Source organism: Podarcis erhardii, assembly GCF_964252035.2.
Source record: "Podarcis erhardii genome assembly, chromosome: 7".
Lineage (NCBI taxonomy): Eukaryota > Metazoa > Chordata > Lepidosauria > Squamata > Lacertidae > Podarcis > Podarcis erhardii.
In genome coordinates, this window is record NC_138511.1 from 40,231,674 (window position 1) to 40,250,097 (window position 18,424).

Genomic DNA, 18,424 nt, shown 5'->3' on the forward strand with positions numbered 1-18,424 from the left:
GCTTCCAGACACATAGGCTCCAAAGTTAATATCGGAGAGAGAAATCTCTTAACAATAATTGCTGGAAGAAGCTGAGCTGAGATGGCAAGGGCTGGTCCCTCTTTCTGCTTAACTGCTTCCTTGGCTGCATCTTTGGAAGGAAGGTAAACAAGATGCCTACTGGCTGGGGCTTCAACAGGGAGGGCAAAATATCAGGATGCGCCAGCTTCTCAGTTTCTGCATGGCCAAAGAGACACAGGAAACACAAAGCACAGCAAAAATGCCTCTAAGAATTATTCTGTGGCCAAATATTTATTACAGCTGTGGTCTTCCCATAGGCACCAGGCTGGCCACTGTGACAAGAGTGATTCTTAGTTAGTTAAATTTGTTTTGTTTTTATTAAACTCAATTATTGGAGTTCTCTTCCCCACTCCTGTTAAGCTATGGGTTCCCTCCACCCCTGCTGCCCATACAACCAAAGCTGAAATTAATTTCTGAATTACAGGATCTAAAAAAAAAAAAAAGTTAGGTAAGTTTCAGAGCACTAATAGTAAAAGTTGATTGTATTTTCACATTGCTACTAGCATTCAGACTTGAAAATGAAAGTAATGTCAAAGTTAATATTGGAAGAAGCGTCTCCCAGCTGTCTGAATTTTTCAAACTCTAACAAGGCTGCACTGCAACCAGCCTCCTGTGTATTTCACTGGGGTTGTTCTCTTTCACAGGGCAAATATGTCTGTTTATATTTTCACTCCGAGCTTAATCTTATACTACTCTATATGTTTGGTAGTGTTGGTGGAGAGCTAAGTGGAGGAGGGGGAGTATATAGACAAACACACTGCATGATCTCTAGACTTCGGTCAACAATCATAAAGAGAAGACTCTCTCAAAATGCCTGACCTTGGATGAATCCATAAAGAAGTTGATGGGGCAGGTAAGAAGCAGAGGGTGGCTGAAGGACAGCATCTGTAGATCAAGGATTCTTAAACTGTGTGCTGGAACATACTACAAAGGCCAAATATCTATCGAAAAACCAAGCCACTGTTTTGGATGTATCAATAGCTATAATGCCCATCACAGATGGAAGGTCCATGTAGAACAGCGTTTCTCAAGCTGTGGGTCCCCAGATGTTGTTGGACTACAACTCCAATTATTCCTAGCCAGCATGACCAGTGGTCAGGGATGATGGGAGTTGTAGTCCAACAACATCTGGGGACCCACAGCTTGAGAACCGCTGATGTAGAACTTCCCACACACAGATCGGTTTTTAGGGGAAGGACCATAGCTTAGTGATGGAGCATATGCAGAACATCCTGAGGTGCAATTCCTGGCATCTCCAGGTAGGACTGGGAAACAGCCAAGTCTGACACACTAGGGAGATGCTGCTGCCAATCAGTAGGTGACACTGAGCTAGATGGACCAATGGTCTGACTCAATATAAGGCTGCTTCTTATGTTCCTATGACTGTGGTATTATCCCTCGGGTGGGGGGGGGGAGTGAAGAGCTATAGCTGACAAGCACAGAGAAATTCCAGATGCATCATCAAAGACTTAAGGAAAGTTCCAACCCTTGAGTCCAAAATGAGCGAGCAAAAGTGGCCAACTGAGATGTCATGAGGCTACTTTAACAGAACTTGCTTATAGTTGTAAATATGATAATGCCTGCCCTGGAGCTCACCATGAAGACATATGCATATGCAACTTCCCCACTGTTAAAAAGAGTGAATTTCGAATTTTGCCTCCAATTTAGTGCTTTTTTTAAAAAAAAAAGAATCAAAAACTTTTGGCTTGCATTTTGAGTAGCAACTGGGTAGCAACAAAAGAGTGTGTGTGTGTGTGTGTGTGTGTGTGTGTGTGTGTGTGTGTACGTACAGTGGTACCTCGGGTTAAGAACTTAATTTGTTCTTAATTTGTCCATTCTTAACCTGAAACTGTTCTTAACCTGAAGCACCACTTTAGCTAATGGAGCCTCCTGCTGCTGCCGCCGCGCCGCTGCTGCACAATTTCTGTTCTCATCCTGAAGCAAAATTCTTAACCCGAGGTACTATTTCTGGGTTAGTGGAGTCTGTAACCTAAAGCGTCTGTAACCTGAAGTGTCTGTAACCCAAGGTACCACTGAATGCACATTCTATAATTTGCCTTTTTTGCCACCACACTCACCAATTTCCCAGTGGTGGCAATGCAGTTCTTCCCAGTGACCACTGGCTGACAATTGCCCTTTCTATTTCTCACAATCCCTCCCCTACTCTACAATGACATGTTGCTGCCACTGGTACAATGGGGTTTGGAACGTTGCACTTGCAGAGAAACTTAACACAGAAATTGCAGAGTAGCTGGAGGCGACTTCACTAGAGATACAGACTGTAAACAACAGTATTACATTTTTTAAAAAATGCCAAGCACCTCAATACGAGGTAAGCTGGTTAGCACATATGGAAGGCTGGTCTGAATAATACAGGTTTTAGAAGACTTTTAAAAACAAGCAGCGGAGGCTCCTGCCAAAACACTATTGGCAAGGAGTTCCACAGGGCAGGCTTGGTTGCAGCATGAAAGGCCTGGTCCCTGGTAATAGGCCAAAGTAACCTCAGGGTCATGGGGCCCTCCCAAAAGTGACCCCCCCATCAGAGGACCTTGGCGATCAAGAAGCATGCATGTTGTTGGGCGTTTATTATTCCTTGTGCAGAGATCACACAGTGTTGCACTTGTTGTTGTTGTTGTTGTTTCAGATGGGGGGGGTGTGGTGCTGATCAATTCCAGCTCAAGAAACAGGCAGCGCTGCACACAGATGTAGATCTCCGCACATCCACAGAAGGGTTAAAAAAGAAAGAAAGAAAGTGCTATCCACTGGTTTGCTCTGATGTTCCTGTAGATATTGTCACTGGATGTATCCTCGGTAGAATTCTATTCAACACCTCTGTCTTTAAGTACAAAGCTGTAGGCTGTAGCAGCTTTAGGAAACATAAGTATCCTTTTTTTTTACTGCACAGTATCTGTGTGTGAAATTCTCTAAAGGGGTTTAAGTATTTACCCTGAACACTATCAGACAGTTTCTAAAAAATTTCCTTATCCTATTGCAAAAAGAAAAAAGGAGGAGGAAAAAAACCACTTCAAAGAGAATCATAAACACAGCCCTTTGTGCTTTGAGCACACATTTTGTTTTGGAAGCTTAGCTTTGAATTCGCTCAGAATTGTAAATATATCTATATGAGGGAGATGTGGAAGACAACTATTTTATTAAAAAGTAATAGTCATTCAGCAACTGGAGAGTGCTGAATTTTCTTCCACACTTATGGAGATTGACAACGCCGCAGCCTCAGCCATAAACATATTTATTAGGAAGTAAGCCCTGCTGAAATCAATTGGGCTTGTTCTTGCCGAAATGTATTTCAAATTGCGCTCCCAGGTAGAAGAGGAGAGGGGGGAAAATGTCATGTCCTCAGTTTAACTTTTCAATTAAGGTTCTTTAAAAAAAACACCTACTGCCTCCCTCATATGCATAGAGTTTAGCTTTATGTTCAGTCATTTAATTCTACACTCCTCAGAATTTGAAATAAGCAAATTATTAAGTTATTCCTGCCAAAAATGTGAACCTATAAGGAACTTGGACATTATGGATTAGGTTTACTATATAATTCTAATCACATCCATTTGACAATAAGTGACACTGCAGTCACCCATACTAACTTTAAGTACATGTGGTGTTGGCATACCAGGTCACTTTCTAACAGTACAATCCTAACCATATCTACTCAGAAGTAAGTCCTATTGAATTAATAGGCTTACTCCCAGCTAAGTGGGGTTAGGATTGCAGCCTAAACTGTTAGACAGGTGGAAACTGGCTACACCTTGTCCTCTCCAGCACGATTGCAATTGGAAGTTACAATAAGAACACTAAATTATAAAAATTGTTGATGCGGCTGTCAAGCCAATTTAACAACACCCAGCAATTACATGTTACTTAGGTGGCCTAAAGTTCTGCATACATGACTGTTAAAAAAAGCTGAGTAAATGAACTTTGCTTAATTAGTACGGATTTCTTTCACTAAAAACTATTCATCAACAAGGATCAGGGAAAAGATCACATTTCTAGTAAATTAGTGCCCTACTGCTGTGGTTATTTTATAAAACAAATAATAATAAAATTGATTATTGTTGTTATCATCATCATCATCTTGCTTTTTCAAAATTTGGAGATGTGTGCACTGGAGCTCTAAGCTGCTTCTAGGCTTGCAAAGCTTTAACAGAGACTGTTTTATTTTGACAAACATGCCTCCTAATCATACAAAAGCTCTGATGTTTCTTAAATGTTAACAACAACCACACAAAAAGAAAAATCTTGCATCCAGAAGAATTGGACTAAAGGTGAAGAACCACACTTATAACTGGGCAGCTGTCCTTAGCAGTAAAGAGTGGGATGTTCACTTCTAACTATGGACACTCATATTTATCGGTTCTTCCAAACACCAAGCTGGGAGGAATGGTACCTTTCAACACCCCTCAAAGGGCTCCCTAGACTGACTCTTGGTGTTGGTATGCAAACAGGAAAGTAAAAAATGCAGTTTTAAATGCTCTAGCTAGTATCGGGTTTTTTAATCACTTGAGAGCTTATACAAGGAGGTGGTTTTACAGTGACATGTCAGCCTTCCTTAGTCTAAACCATATCAAATTTGTTGCTCGTTAGCCAAGCAAACTATTTGCATACACAGACAATAAACTACATGTGGGGGGGGGGACCCACATTAAACCAAGAGGGCCAGTTCAGTTCTGTCAAATATTTGCTGGGAGACAAAATTCCATGGGTTTCGTTGATGGTGGTCAAATTTCTATCGGTGGCAGCAAGAATAAGGAGGCAATTAACCTCCTTATAGAGTTAGAAGGATTAGTTCCAAGGGCTTACCTGAGGTTATTTGCTATTTTGCATATAACCAAGCTGCTGTTATACATTTTTGTACTGAAGATTTTAGTTTAAGTAATGACGGTGATGAATTTATTTAGTCACCTTGTGCCAAAGCCCCTGGGATGTACAATAAGAATAAACAGTATAGCACTTGCTTTGGTAGCACATATACTAAAAAGGTTCAGTATGCACAACAAACAACAAACGTGCAAACCAACCACCCCAACCAGGCATAACTATAAAGCTACAGAGTTCGCATCCCTGCAGACACAAAATCTTTTCTTTTTGTAAAGATTTAGTATTTGCCCCCCCCCTCCAATATTTTAACCTCTTCTCTCTTTTTTACATTAGCGTCTCTTTAGTCACTATTAACAGAGGTCTGGCTCAGGGATGAGTTCCCAACAGAAACAGACTCTCTCGAACACCCACACTCATCTCCCTAGAAATCACACTTTCTCACTTTGGGCTTAATTTTTTTATTCGTATAAAACACCCAAAGCTCAGGCCATGTCTACCCTCCCTCCTCACAGCCTCTTCCCTCACAGTTCATTTTGATGGGCCACCAAATACTACCATGCGCTCTTAAATGCTTGTACCACAAACGGCAAGAGAGGATTCTCAAATGTGCTTATACTACCCGACCCTGAAGGATGAATTGCCGGATGCCCCCTACTGCCGCCTAAAGCACAGAGCCAGATCCACCATCCTTGATGTGCCCAGAAATCACCCTTTGCAATACCGACCTCCCCTCCCTTCTTCAGAGGACCTAGGCTGTATACACACAATACATTTAAAGCAAATGGCTTAGCCCAAAGAAACCTGGGAAGCCAGGGCCCTCCTCAGAGAGCTAAAATACCTAGCACCCTTAACCAGAGTTCCCAGGATTCTTTGGGGGAAGTGATGTGTTTTAAGTGTATGGTGTACAGTGGTACCTTGTGTTACATACACTTCAGGTTACAGACTCTGCTAACCCAGAAATATTACCTTGGTTTAAGAACTTTGCTTCAGGATGAGAACAGAAATCGTGTGGCGGCAGTGGGAGGCCCCATTAGCTAAAGTGGTGCTTCAGGTTAAGAACAGTTTCAGGTTAAGAACAGACCTCCAGAACAAATTAAGTACTTAACCCGAGGTACCACTGTATATGGATACATATGAAACCTGGGTGCTCCAGGAGTAGTTAACCGAAGGGTTCAGCCTTGGTACTGGCCAATGCCATCTTATTTCCCCTCTGTCTTCCCTTGACTCACGGCAAAAGAGGCTTGCTCTTCTCCAACACAATGCATTATTTAATCCCACCCAGCCACAGTAACCAGCAAAGTCAAGCCGGCACCACAGGTTGCTCTCTCATAACCAGAGGCACATTCAGCCCTTCCCACTCGTTGTTTCACCTCCCGTGACCCATTCAAAAGAGAATATACTTCGGTTTTTAAAAAATAAAATAAACAGAAATGAGTTGAACACTGCTGCACTGAAACTGACAAGGCTTTCCTGCACATTTGTCAGTTTCACTGGTGAGCAGAAAGGAAGGAAATAGCAACAAGCGAGCACGTAAAATGTGGGATGATGCACAACAACCAACCATTCCTTCGTGCCAGCTGGGACAAGAGCACTATATCAGGTCACTCCAGGAAGCTTTGTGGTAATACCACGATGGAAGCGATAAAGCTGCAACATATTGACCAAAAACAGAGGAACCATTTGAGGTGGTGATTAATGCCTGCTTTTTCCAAAGAGTTCAGAAGTGTGGGTGCTGACACACTATAAGATCAATTTTAGTTTATCGTTAATTTTAACTATTTTTTGAATTTTTCAAATTGTTGGGTTTAACTAGATTTTTAAATGAGAATTTGATTGTTTTATTCTTTTTGTGAACCAAACTCGAGTGGGGTGTTGTTGTATTTTACAGCCAAGCAGTATATAAATTTCATGAAATAAATAAACTATTAACTGTATTTATTTATTACATTTATCTCTCTTCCTTCCTCCCAAATGAGTCTCAACATAGCATGAAGCCAAGCTGCTATATTATTAGAGGAAGCTACATTGCTGTATTAATAGTTGAATAGGGGGCTAAGTTTGCATTTTCCTCTCCACTCAGCACAGTATTACATAGAAAGCAAAACATTTATTTATATCCTGGGAGATTATTGTTTAGCCAAACCTTTGTATATCTTTCTAAACATCAGAAGCACAGTCCACATACCAAATTTCTCCAGAAATGGTTGGGATTAATTGGAGCTTAGCCCTACCTAGCATAATGAAAAATTGCTGAGATTTTGATACTGCAAGAAAACAGATCCGTTTTAATAATAATTCTTTACGCAGTGGAGTGAATGAAGGTCATCAAGGCCAACTGCATTCTAAATACGCAACTCTATTGTTAAACGGACTGTCAAAAGAAGGAGGGGAAGCTTCATACAATGCGACATGATTTGCATTTTAAAAAACACATATGAAATGGAATGTTAAAAAAAAAGAATCTGCAGAAATGTGTCATTCAACGGTAAATTATTTTTAAAAAAACAAGTTTACTCCACAATCAAAATACATTATTTGTGCATCATTTTATCTTGCATTAAGGAAGAAGGAAACGGTTGAGATTCTTCTTGGATTGTTTTTTCCTCTCTCATTCCCCCCCCCCCTTTACATCTTTCCTCGTTCCCTCATCTTCAACGCAAACGTTAAAACATTTTTATAGGTAAAATAAATGTCAGTTTTGCGAGGTTTTGCATGAGACCAGACCCTGGGAGACAAATTGTCTGTGCGCTGAATCTCAGAACAGCTTCGGCAAGAGCTCCCTGGCATCACATGAGATTTCAGCCTTTCAGAACAGACTCTACCCAGAAAGCAAAGCTTCTACAAGCCCTTTCAAATGGTAACTCTGCCTTTGAATTCGCAGAGAACTTTATCTTGATGTTGAGCATGATAACGTGCTAATCTTGGGCAACTAAAATTAAATGTATAGATATACACACAAATACGTGAATTGCTTTCATATAGTTAAATGGGTGGGTTGGGGAAAACAGAAAAGAAATAGAGGACACACAAACTTTAAACTGGTTTGCCTTTCAATGTTCATAAATTCATGCAGTAATAAGCAGGGGGAGGGGATGGAGAGGGAAGGGAAGGAGGGAGAGAATGTGGTTTTATCAGAATGTCATTCAAATGAAAGGTTTAACATTTACATCACAAGAGTGAGCTGTGAGGGGAAACTATCCTTAGGGGAAGAATGCCAAGAACAAACACTAGAAGATACACACACACTAATACACACAGAGACAGTAATGTCACACACACACACACACACACACACACACACACACACGAAGACATCCATGAGCTACAGACCCAGCGATATAAACTTTTTGTAATATGTTTCTGTTAGAATACTCGGGAAATTATTGTTAACATGAATGAATTAACATTCCAAGATTTATTTATTTTTCAAAAATCTACAAAAGAAGCAATTCTTAAGAGTATCTCCCATTAGAAAAGATCAAAGGCATAAATATAAAAATGAACGACAAAAGTTGTTCACCTCAAACAAGAGAAGGAATTAATTCTGCTTTAATGGTTTTGTTTTTCCTGTTAGTCACAGATTTCGGAGAAAAGCAGAAATGGTTTGTATATATGGGAGGGGAGGACGCTAAAATATACATTCCTCCCCCCCCAACCCCCCACAAAAGCTTGTTTTGTCTTTATAATTTAAACAAATACATTATCTTTATGTGAAACATCCAGAGGTTTTGTTTTTGTTGTTTTAAATTAGCTTAATTTTACAGAGACCAGATCTGTCGCAACACGCTGCACTTTTTAAAAATGTTAAATTGCTGTTGAATTTGTTAGCCCACAATTGATTTCCTGTATTATGGAATCTTAGAGATTATGGTTAACTTGAAGAAACAGGGGTAAATTTTGATACTTATACCGACATGTAGCTGCATTATTATTATTATTATTATTATTTCCCAAACGGACTTGTTGGAAGCCTACCTGAACACTAGCTCAACAGTGCCCCCTGCTGCCCAACAGCTAACGTTTTTAAGAGTTTGGGACACGGGATAGCTATGAAAGGAATACGACCAACTTGGGGAGGGGTGAGTTGAAAGAGAGTAAATCTGAATCCCAACCATAATAAGCACCCAAATTTACTTAGAGACCCAACAAAAACAACATACATTACCTATTAACATTCTCTTCTGTCTCCCTCAATAGCTCAAATTAATTGTGATTAATGTGTTAGGAGTCATAAACATTAAAGCCATTCTTTTTAAGATTTAAATTAGAAGCAGCTTCTGTCTTGGCCTCCAAAAAAGCCTTGCAAGCTTGCTGATAAATATCGTCCCAAGTCCCGTTGAAAGGAGATACACTTGACAGCGCCGTGTTTCTAATTAGAGACACATGGAGACGTCACACCAATTGCAGACAACTCAGCCCTTGAGAATTCTCCGGGTTTGCAGGTTTTTTCCATGTCCTCAACACGCAGCGGAGATAAAGTAGCAACGGAACCATCTTGATTTCTGACTTGCTAAGCGACGCAGCTAACTAGGGGGAGAAGGCTATGACTGTAGCATCAACAAAGACAAAACAAAAACAAAAACCCCAAGGGTAGCCAAGAGTGAAAAGGGAAACCGCTTAGATCAGAGTTTTTCAAGCTCCAGGCAGCTGCAGGACTACCCACACCCTAATTTCAAATTTGGCAGACATTCTTATTACACTCAAAAAATGAACTGAATGCAACAGTAAACTATGGATTAACATTATGAGGGTGAGCTCCCCCCCCCTACACACACACATTTGCTTGTGTGCACACCCCGCTCCTTCTCCTCCAGCGTGGTCGTAAGGAGGAGAACGGAAGCTTCTGATCTGATATGTGGACTAAAGAACATGGGAAGCTTGGGGAGCAGGGAGCCTAGGCTCTTCAAATGTGCTAAAATACAGTTTAGATTTACATCTCAACCAGCTCAAAGAGTACCAGTCACTTTGCAAATGGGTAAGAGTAAGAATTATTGACATACCCACACCCCGGGCATGCCTTCTGATGAAGGGAAGAGGCAAAGCCTGAAGACTAAATCACATACAAAAGGCAGATCCCTGTGTGATATCACTGCATCAGCCCTGATTCAATCCCACATACAGATGTGGCAGAATGACCTAGCCACAAAGGCCCTTCTGATGTTAGAAGTTTGCTTTGGGTTGCATAGTACCTACAGGACCGCCTCTCCTGGTATGCCCCGTGGAGGACCTTAAGGTCTATAAATAACAATACTTTGGAGGTCCCGAGCCTCAAGGGGGTTAGATTGGTTTCAACTAGGGCCAGGGCCTTTTCAGCACTGGCCCCGACATGGTGGAACGCTCTGTCACAAGAGACTAGGGCATCTTTGACATCTTTCTGCAGGGCCTGCAAGACGGAGCTGTTCGGCTTAGACTCACTCTGACCCCTAATATGGGATTTGGTATATAATTTGTTTCTTAGTTTTTTTGCTGGCCCATGTAGGACCAGCATGGATAGCTGGCTCGAGTGAATATCTGATGTTTCCTCCCTTTATGGTCTTGATTTATGGGCTACTACTAAAATGAGGCTGCATTTTAAGCTGTATTTTAACCCGTATTTTAATTAACTGTTTGTTTGTTGTTGTGGTTGTTGTTGTTGTTGTTTCTGTTTCTTTTTCTATTATGTTTTATTGTAATTCATATTTGGTGTTAGCTGCCCTGAGCCCGGCCCTGGCCGCGGAGGGCGGGGTATAAATAAAAAGTTGTTGTTGTTGTTAACGTTTAATAAATAAAATGAGCTCCCACTACTCCAACCAGTCCTCCACAAGAAGAACCCATAAGGTGATGTGGGTTCACATCTCAGCACCATGGATAGCTCTGAGTGCACAACTTTCTCTGGCAAAAGCTGGGGCCTGACTGGATCCTTGTGTGTCCCTCTGTCCACCTTTCCACTCCTAAGTTCCTGACCGAGATTTCAAGGAGCAGCCACTCTCCTCTTAAAGGCAAGAGTTTTTTCCTCCTGCTCTCTGGGGCTTCTCACCTGGTACCCTCCCTGCACCACTGGGTAGGTGGTGTCGATTGGGCGGGTTTAACCAAAAGGGCCAAGCAAGAGGCATGGAGGACAGCCTCCACTGTGTGCAGGGTGGCACTGGGCTCAAAACAGACCCTTCATTATTCAAATCATCACGTTTTATGCTGCATGGGAGGAACTCGCAGCACAGTTTGAGAATTACTAAGGTTTCCTAAGACATGATTGTATTAAGCACTAACCATTAACAAAAATGGTTCTTTATAGGTATATTCAATGGTTGTATTAAAACTAAAAGAGGGGGAAGAAGAAGAAGAAGAAGAAGAAGAAGAAGAAGAAGAAGAAGAAGAAGAAGAAGAAGAAGAAGATGATGATGAAGGGGGAGGAGACACAGAAATAGTACCATCAATATGCATTTACAAAGTGCAAGGTTTCTGCCCCGATAGTTTTGCAATCTATAATCTGACACAGGGGAAACAAAGGAAAGGAGGTAAGAGGAGCAAGGCTGGTATCTTAACTGGAAAATCCTATGCACCTAGTCCACCAGCATTAGCTCCACTGTATCCAAACCATATCCAACTCAGGAGGTGAAGCAGGGAGGAAAGCTGAAAAAGTGTGGTGGGTAAAACTATATTTTCCCTTGCTCCCTCCCATTATACTCAATGAGAGGGAATTACTTAAGCCTGCCATAGGTTTCCAATGTGGCTGTGGTTTAGGAATTAGCATTGGTCTGCTCTACCCCCATGCCACCTTGCTTCACTCAAATTTTCAAATATTTAAATAGGAAAAGTATGTGCATTATATCAGTGCCAGGTATTTTGGGTAAGTTACAACAGGAAATGGAGAACAGGGGGGTGGAGACAAAGGCTTCTGGGGAAAGTTGGGTTAAGACGACAGGGAAGAGGAGTGGAAAAGAGAACCCATAAGTTGTTAAGTAGTTGCAACTCTTTCAACTGTGGACTGGCAACAAAAGGGCAAAACAGCATCCCCGAGGTGCAGGATTAGTCCAGGGCCAACTAGTTTCCCTTTCAAAATAAGCTTAATCAACTGAGGCCTAATTGTCTTAAAATGGAGCTGGGAGCTTTAAGGTGCCATCAACTCACCAACCCACAGCAACTGGGAAAATTGGGTGCAGAGTATGGTTAGGAGGCATGATGCCAAAAACTGGTACATACCATGAGCTCCAGCTTCCTCCAAAATTCATCCAGCGTAGCCATTGGTTTGTCCCACCAGTCAGTGCACTTCCTATAACGTTTACCCTGGAACCAAAATTGTCGGAGCCACTCAAACTCAACCTGCAACAAAGACAACATGGGGTTTTTTCCCCTTAAAATTTTCCCAAGTGGCCCTTTTCTGCCTATGCAGAAAAACAGAGGAGAATCAACTGTATAGGAGTAAACAAATGTTTACAAAAAGGCTAGCTTAGGTTCAGCACAGAGCAAGACATGCCTCTCTCTGCCTGCCACTTCCAGCTTTCACACACAACAACTCTGGTGACTGTTCATCTACCTTCTATTATTATTATCCCTTGCGACTTAGTCTGTTTGGGTTTCAGAGACTGGAATACAGAAAAACTTGATTGCAGGCTTGAAGGTTTTCCACAGGCATCTGGTCAGTCACTATGAGATTAGGTTGCTGGACTAGATGGGCCACAGGCATGATTCAGCAGGCTCTCCTTGTGTTCTTACAATCTGATTCAGTATAGCACCACTTTATGTTCTTGGAGTCAATCTGTACAATCAGACCTATGTGACATGTCTGTAGCTGCATTTTACTATGGCAGACTGCATGGAGGAAATCTCAGGGGTGGGTGTGTATAACACACACACAAACACACCCCAGAACAAGTAATATGCCAAGAAATAGGTTCCAGTGAGCTTTATTTGTAGAAATTATTTAATATGGATTAATATTCACATGAGATCACCCACCTGCAATCTGAAATAGTACAGCCCATTGACAGCTTTATCACATGAACCATCCTATCTTATAGCTTGCATTGTAAGAACGTCAAAATGTTGCTACGGTACATCAGACCGAAAAGCTATCTACGTATATGCAGGGGTTCAACCCACCAACAGTTTCATCAGACAAGTGTGCTGATCATGTAGTTCGGCTCGTCATCTCCTAGCCGGCTTTCATGCAGTCAGTGACGTGCTGCAAAAGTAACTAAATCTAAACCGTATGCCCATTAACGGAGTCTTCCCACCCTTTCCTTTGTACGCTCCCTTCCAGTGGACTCCACCAACATTTGATGGTGCCTTTCAAAATGACATGAAGGAAAGACAGAAAAACCTTTCAGCATCTTGTGTTGCCACTACTGTAGTTAAGGAGCAACAATGCAACTTCAGAGAGCTCATTGGTTAATCTTCAAGCATAGTTCTTTTTTTCTCCTTTTTCTTTTGTGATACCCAGATCCCACTCTCTTTTCTTCCCTCTCTCTTCCTCTTTTTTAAAAAATTCAGTTCTGGTCAATTGGAACTGTGTATTTATCTTTGTTATGGTAGTTTGTGTTTTATACACAGGCTTGAGTCCCCTTTCAATCTTCACCTGAGACCACAAAGAATTTTGTTCTGTTTACCCTGACTGAAGCTATGATGGGCCAAACAAAGAGAAACCTGTGGATGGAGCAACATTGAACCCCCTCCCCCCCAAAGTCCAATGATTAAGTTCTCACCTGATAATATTCTCTTCTTTGCTGCTGCTTCCTCCCCCCCTCCCCAAATCCTTCACTGCTTCCTCCTCCCCCAGGCTAAACAGATCAGATACAAAAGTCTGAAAGTGATTTTAGTTGACAGTCGCTAAACGCCCGTTTGATGTGTGTAACTGCTTTCAATAGAAGCTGTTTAAACAAAAAAGGCTATAGATGAAATAAAATAAAAATTAAAGACAACCCTGTTGGTAAAACATATTGGTAGGATTAGTGGACACCGGTTAACAGAGGTACACCTTAGATGTTTTGAAAGAAAGGTTACACAAATAGTTTAACTTCTCTTAGAATACAGGCTTAATAACACATGTCCTTCCCTAACAGGAGTTCAGCTAGTCATCCTTCCAGCATAAGCCATATATATGGGTCTATAGTGGGACTATAAAGAGATAGATAGATAGATAGATAGATAGATAGATAGATAGATAGATAGACAGATAGACAGATATGCAGTACCATTCTAGTAATTGGGCAAAGGACTCAATCAGCTGATCCCACCAGGCCCTATTAAGTTCTAGCTGCAAAGCTCTGAGCAACTTGTATTGCTAAAGAAGGTCTTGCCTGGCTAAGCTCATCTTCCTTGCCCCTGTACTGTTACAATTTGGAATGTCACCTCCTGACTGACTGTCCATGGCAGACCCATAAATGGGTGAATTGCCACAGGAAGAGTTGAAATGCAGGGCTTCCAATGTAGGGTGGAAGGGGGAAGAGCGAGAGAAGAGGACGGAACCACAGCAAAGTGAAGGCAGCTTGCAGGCCTTCCCTGCCAATGCTTGCTGTAGAATATTCACATATTTGCACCCGGATTCTGAACAAAGCTAAGTTGTTGGTTTTTTTAAAAAAAAGTTTGTTTGTTTGTGCCAGTGTTGTTTTTTCAACGGGAAATCATTCATACCAAAGCCAAATCAGGCCGCAGCAGTAAGCTGAATGGCACCACCCCAGAGTGCATTGTAAAAGCAGAACAACATAATGCTGCACACTTTTTTGTCTTGATCTCCCTCTGTTTGCAGCACTGATTTACCCCCGGCGTCACATCCAACTCTTCTCCGCTCGCCCTTTAAGCTATTATTAAAGGCACACTTTGAGAGTTACAGTCGATAAGGCACAGGGAAAAGGCCAGCGGACGCTGGCTGACATTTGGTGAGCCGGATGGGGGGTCCTCCGTTAATTATTTAAAGGCACTTGGCTTATGAAATGCCACCTAGGCAGGTGATCTATATTTCCTCTCTTCAACGCCAGCTGGCCACTGACTGCGCTGCCATTTCGGTGTAATGCGTGAAACACACACGTTAACCTTACCTTCGCTGTGTACATCGACACTCTTCTAAGCGGTGACCTAACAGTCTGCCAACACAACACCTTTGCAGTGGGCGTTAAGTTCAGGTAAGCCATAGGGACATAGGAAGCTGCCTTATACTGACTCAGACCATTGAGTCCATCTAGCTCTGTCTGCTTTACACTGACTGGCAGTGACTCTCCAGTGTTTTCCAAGACAGGACTTTCTCCCAGTCCTACCTGGAGATGCCAGGGATGGAACCAGAGACCTCCTGTATGCAAAGCAATATGCTCTGCCACTGAGCCACGGACCTCGCCCTAGCAAATAGCCTTCACCTAGAAGCAACGCAAACTCCCTTTGTAGTAAGGAGTGTCCAATGCACTCTACAGCACTGACACTTGATGCTGTTGGAAGAGGGGGAGAGCGGGGGAGAGGGAGAGGGAGAGAGTGACCATCACCATGATACTAGGAACTGAGTTCTACTCCCTAGCCAACAAGCCCAGCTACCATGAATCCAGCATTTTGGAATCACATTGTTCCAAACCCTAAAGGGCACAGGGTTGTATTCAATGTTAGTTCTACTCAGTGTAGAACCACCAAAATGAATTGGCATGACTAACATAGGTCCATGGATTCCAACGGGCAGAACTTAACTGGACACAACCTATATTTTGCAAAATGCTTACACCCATTGAGCAGGGGTAACTGATGACTGGCCGGGCTGGATTGGGCTCATGGGAGCTGGCACTCTGGAGGCCGCCATGTTGGCTACCAACTTCATGGGCAATATTGTGGGAGGTAAATGGAGGGAAGGAGCTGCATGAAGAAAAGATATAATTGTAATTTACAGTAGTGAGATAGGAGTTCTGCTTGAATACTTTACCATGGTACTTTTGCATTCCTGCAGACCTGCCCAACTGCTTGCAAACTTATTTTATTTTCCCTGTTTAATGCTATTTACTCATGAGTGATACCCACTCCCCATCTCTGTGCACCATTCTAGACACATCCCAGGAGCTGAATAAATCTCAAGCGCTGGCCATATCAACAGCTCAGCATTCATTCAGCAGTGCCAGATCGTATATTTCAGGGTAAATTACTAGTGACCAAACAATCACCTGATTTCTTGAAGGGGTAATTTGATTCGTTCTGTAACAACTGTGTGTGCTGTTGCCTTTTTTATTATTGTAAAGATGGCTGTACCTCAGTAGAGTTGCCCCAAGTAGTTACTCCAATAAGCTTATCACACTCTTTGCCGACCTATGTAACACTAGCCAAGTGTTTCAGGCACAGTTTGTTAATTTTAAAACAGGAGAGCGAGACACATTTGTTAATCTGTGATGTTTTTATGATGCTCTCAATCTAGTGGTTCTGTGCCCTGTGCAGTCCAGTCAAGCTCCAATTAGAGTGCATTATTGGGTTCAATTCAAAGGCCTGACAAGTATCAGGATCACAAGTGGAGCCAGATGAAATCCACAGATGGACGGGGACAATCTTTCAGGCTGTCAAGGGAAAAGATATGGAGTGGGGTCACTGCCATTCTGGACACAGCAATATAAAACTGAGAAGGGTAGGAATAGTTGTTTTTTTTTATTGGTCCAATTTCTACTGCTTAGAGGGCTCTCATGGTTCAGAGAACCTTCCCCCCTTCACACACGGACTGCCACTGCCTTGCAACCTGGCAGCAATAAGCCAGAATCTTGCAGAGAAAAGTATTTATGCGGCAATCCCACCGTGGAAGAGTACCCGCTGCAGTTTATGGACATTTTTCACCATCTCCACATAGATCAGGACTAGGGAACCTATAGCTCCCCAAATATTGTAGGAATCGAAGTCCTATTCTGAGCCAGCAAGGCCAATGGCCAGGGATGATTGGAACTGTACTCCAACATCTGATGGAGGGGGACAAGTTCCTCACTCCTGACATAGATCAAACTTAGGGGAAACCTGTTCTGCTTTGAACCAGAAAGTACAAACTTGACAGCGCTGGTTGGCTGCCCTTTGTGGCACTCACAAAGCTGATTTCCCTCTTCTATGGAGCCCAGCTGTCTATTGCACTTCTTGGCTGATCTTTGCATCAGCCACTAAGCCCTCTCCCCTCCTTCTCAGAGCAGTTTTTGCACCATAACCCCCCCCCCCAAGAGTGTCTGGTCATAAGAGCATAAGAAGAGCCTGCTGGATCAGGTAATGGTCCATTTAGTCCAGCATCCTGCTTTCTCAGTGGCCAACCAGATGCCTGTTGGAAGCCATCAAGCAATATTCCTATTGCAATTTCCTTTGTTCTCACCAGCAAAGAATTCCTGCACTGAAGAAAGTTCTGGGGGACTGCTGAGCTATCTCTAGGACTTCATATGTAACGCTGAGATTTTCTTCCAACATATGCCTCACAGATTAAGAACATACCAGTTGTATTAGGCCATGAACCTACCAAGCATTACTCTATAATTAGTATACAAAAGGCATGTGGTCCTTTTTCTTTCTTTCCCTCCTCCTCCTTTTTTTTGTTAAGGGAGAATCAAAGACCTGCATTAGCACCGCAGATGTCTAGGCTTCCCGTTTACAGTGGGATTCGACAAAGAAATGTGTCTCCGCAGCAATGTAAACCACAGATAAGTTGCCCACATGTGTGGCAGAGAGGAGAGACTTGTCGGGAGGAAGAGAGGGAGGGGGGAGCCTGCTGTTGTGTGGAATTAACCCACTTTCTGACTGAAAAGCTAATCTTGGGGAAAGGGGCTGGGAGGGTGGGATCAAAAGCTCATGAATGGGCAATTCCAAACTCTCTTGCTTTATCATGGCATGTAGAAATTGAGATCTACTGTTGGGGTGAGGATAGGGTAAAGGAGTTCAGAGTGTAGGGAAGTACTACTGCCTGCCAGCCAGTGTCTGAGTGGATCAGGAGTTGAGTATGGAGGGCAAAGTTGAAGGGGCCAGAGCCAAAGGGACTTATGGGAACAGCCCAGAGCCTTAGAAGAGCCCAATGGCCAGGCTAGTTGGGAGATGCCAAGACACTGCTTGGAAATGCTTACCGCCAGGAATATGCTCCAAGCTACAACTCTAGCATCTCACCACAATACCCAAAGTTTCCACTTCTAGTCCTGCAACCTACCAGTCAGCACCTGCATGTTCTGGCTTACTGGGTGGTAGGCAGTCTCCATCAGGCAATTCCAGGAAAGTATCAAAATCAGGATGCTTGGTGTGTATTCCTGGTGTGCCACAACATCTGGCTCATAAGCTGCCTCCAGGTTGGTGGCTCACTGTGTGTGTGTGTCCAACATAAAGGGATTCATCAGGGGCGGGGAGAAAATAGATTCTGCTATTCTAGTAAACACTGGCCAAGTACTTGCTGGTTGTTGGGATTCTTGCAAAGAACACTGGAGTGGCTAGAACTTGGTCAGGTCCATCAGGGCATGTCTTCTCTTTGTAAACAAGAGAGAATACTCAGGATTTCAAAACACAGCTCAGGTTATGTCATAACTGCCAAGAGATCCTGAATATACATTCTTGCTTGCAAACAGTAAGGATTGTGTCATACTGAATCAGT

General features: G+C 42.6%; 1 protein-coding gene across 11 annotated transcripts in view; it reads right to left on the bottom strand.

The window, feature by feature from the left end:
- FTO (FTO alpha-ketoglutarate dependent dioxygenase) overlaps positions 1-18,424 on the bottom strand; it is a 257,029-nt gene that overhangs the window by 160,290 nt on the left and 78,315 nt on the right. For 8 of the 11 annotated variants that reach the window (XM_081870225.1, XM_081870229.1, XM_081870233.1 and 5 more), the window contains one exon: positions 12,073-12,192. The exons of 2 other annotated variants lie outside the window; for them this stretch is intronic. In XM_081870225.1, the coding sequence (XP_081726351.1) occupies positions 12,073-12,192 (120 nt within the window). Of the gene's footprint in view, positions 1-9,270; positions 9,421-12,072; positions 12,193-18,424 lie in introns of those variants that run through there. One more of the 11 variants, XM_081870234.1, reaches the window with a different exon arrangement.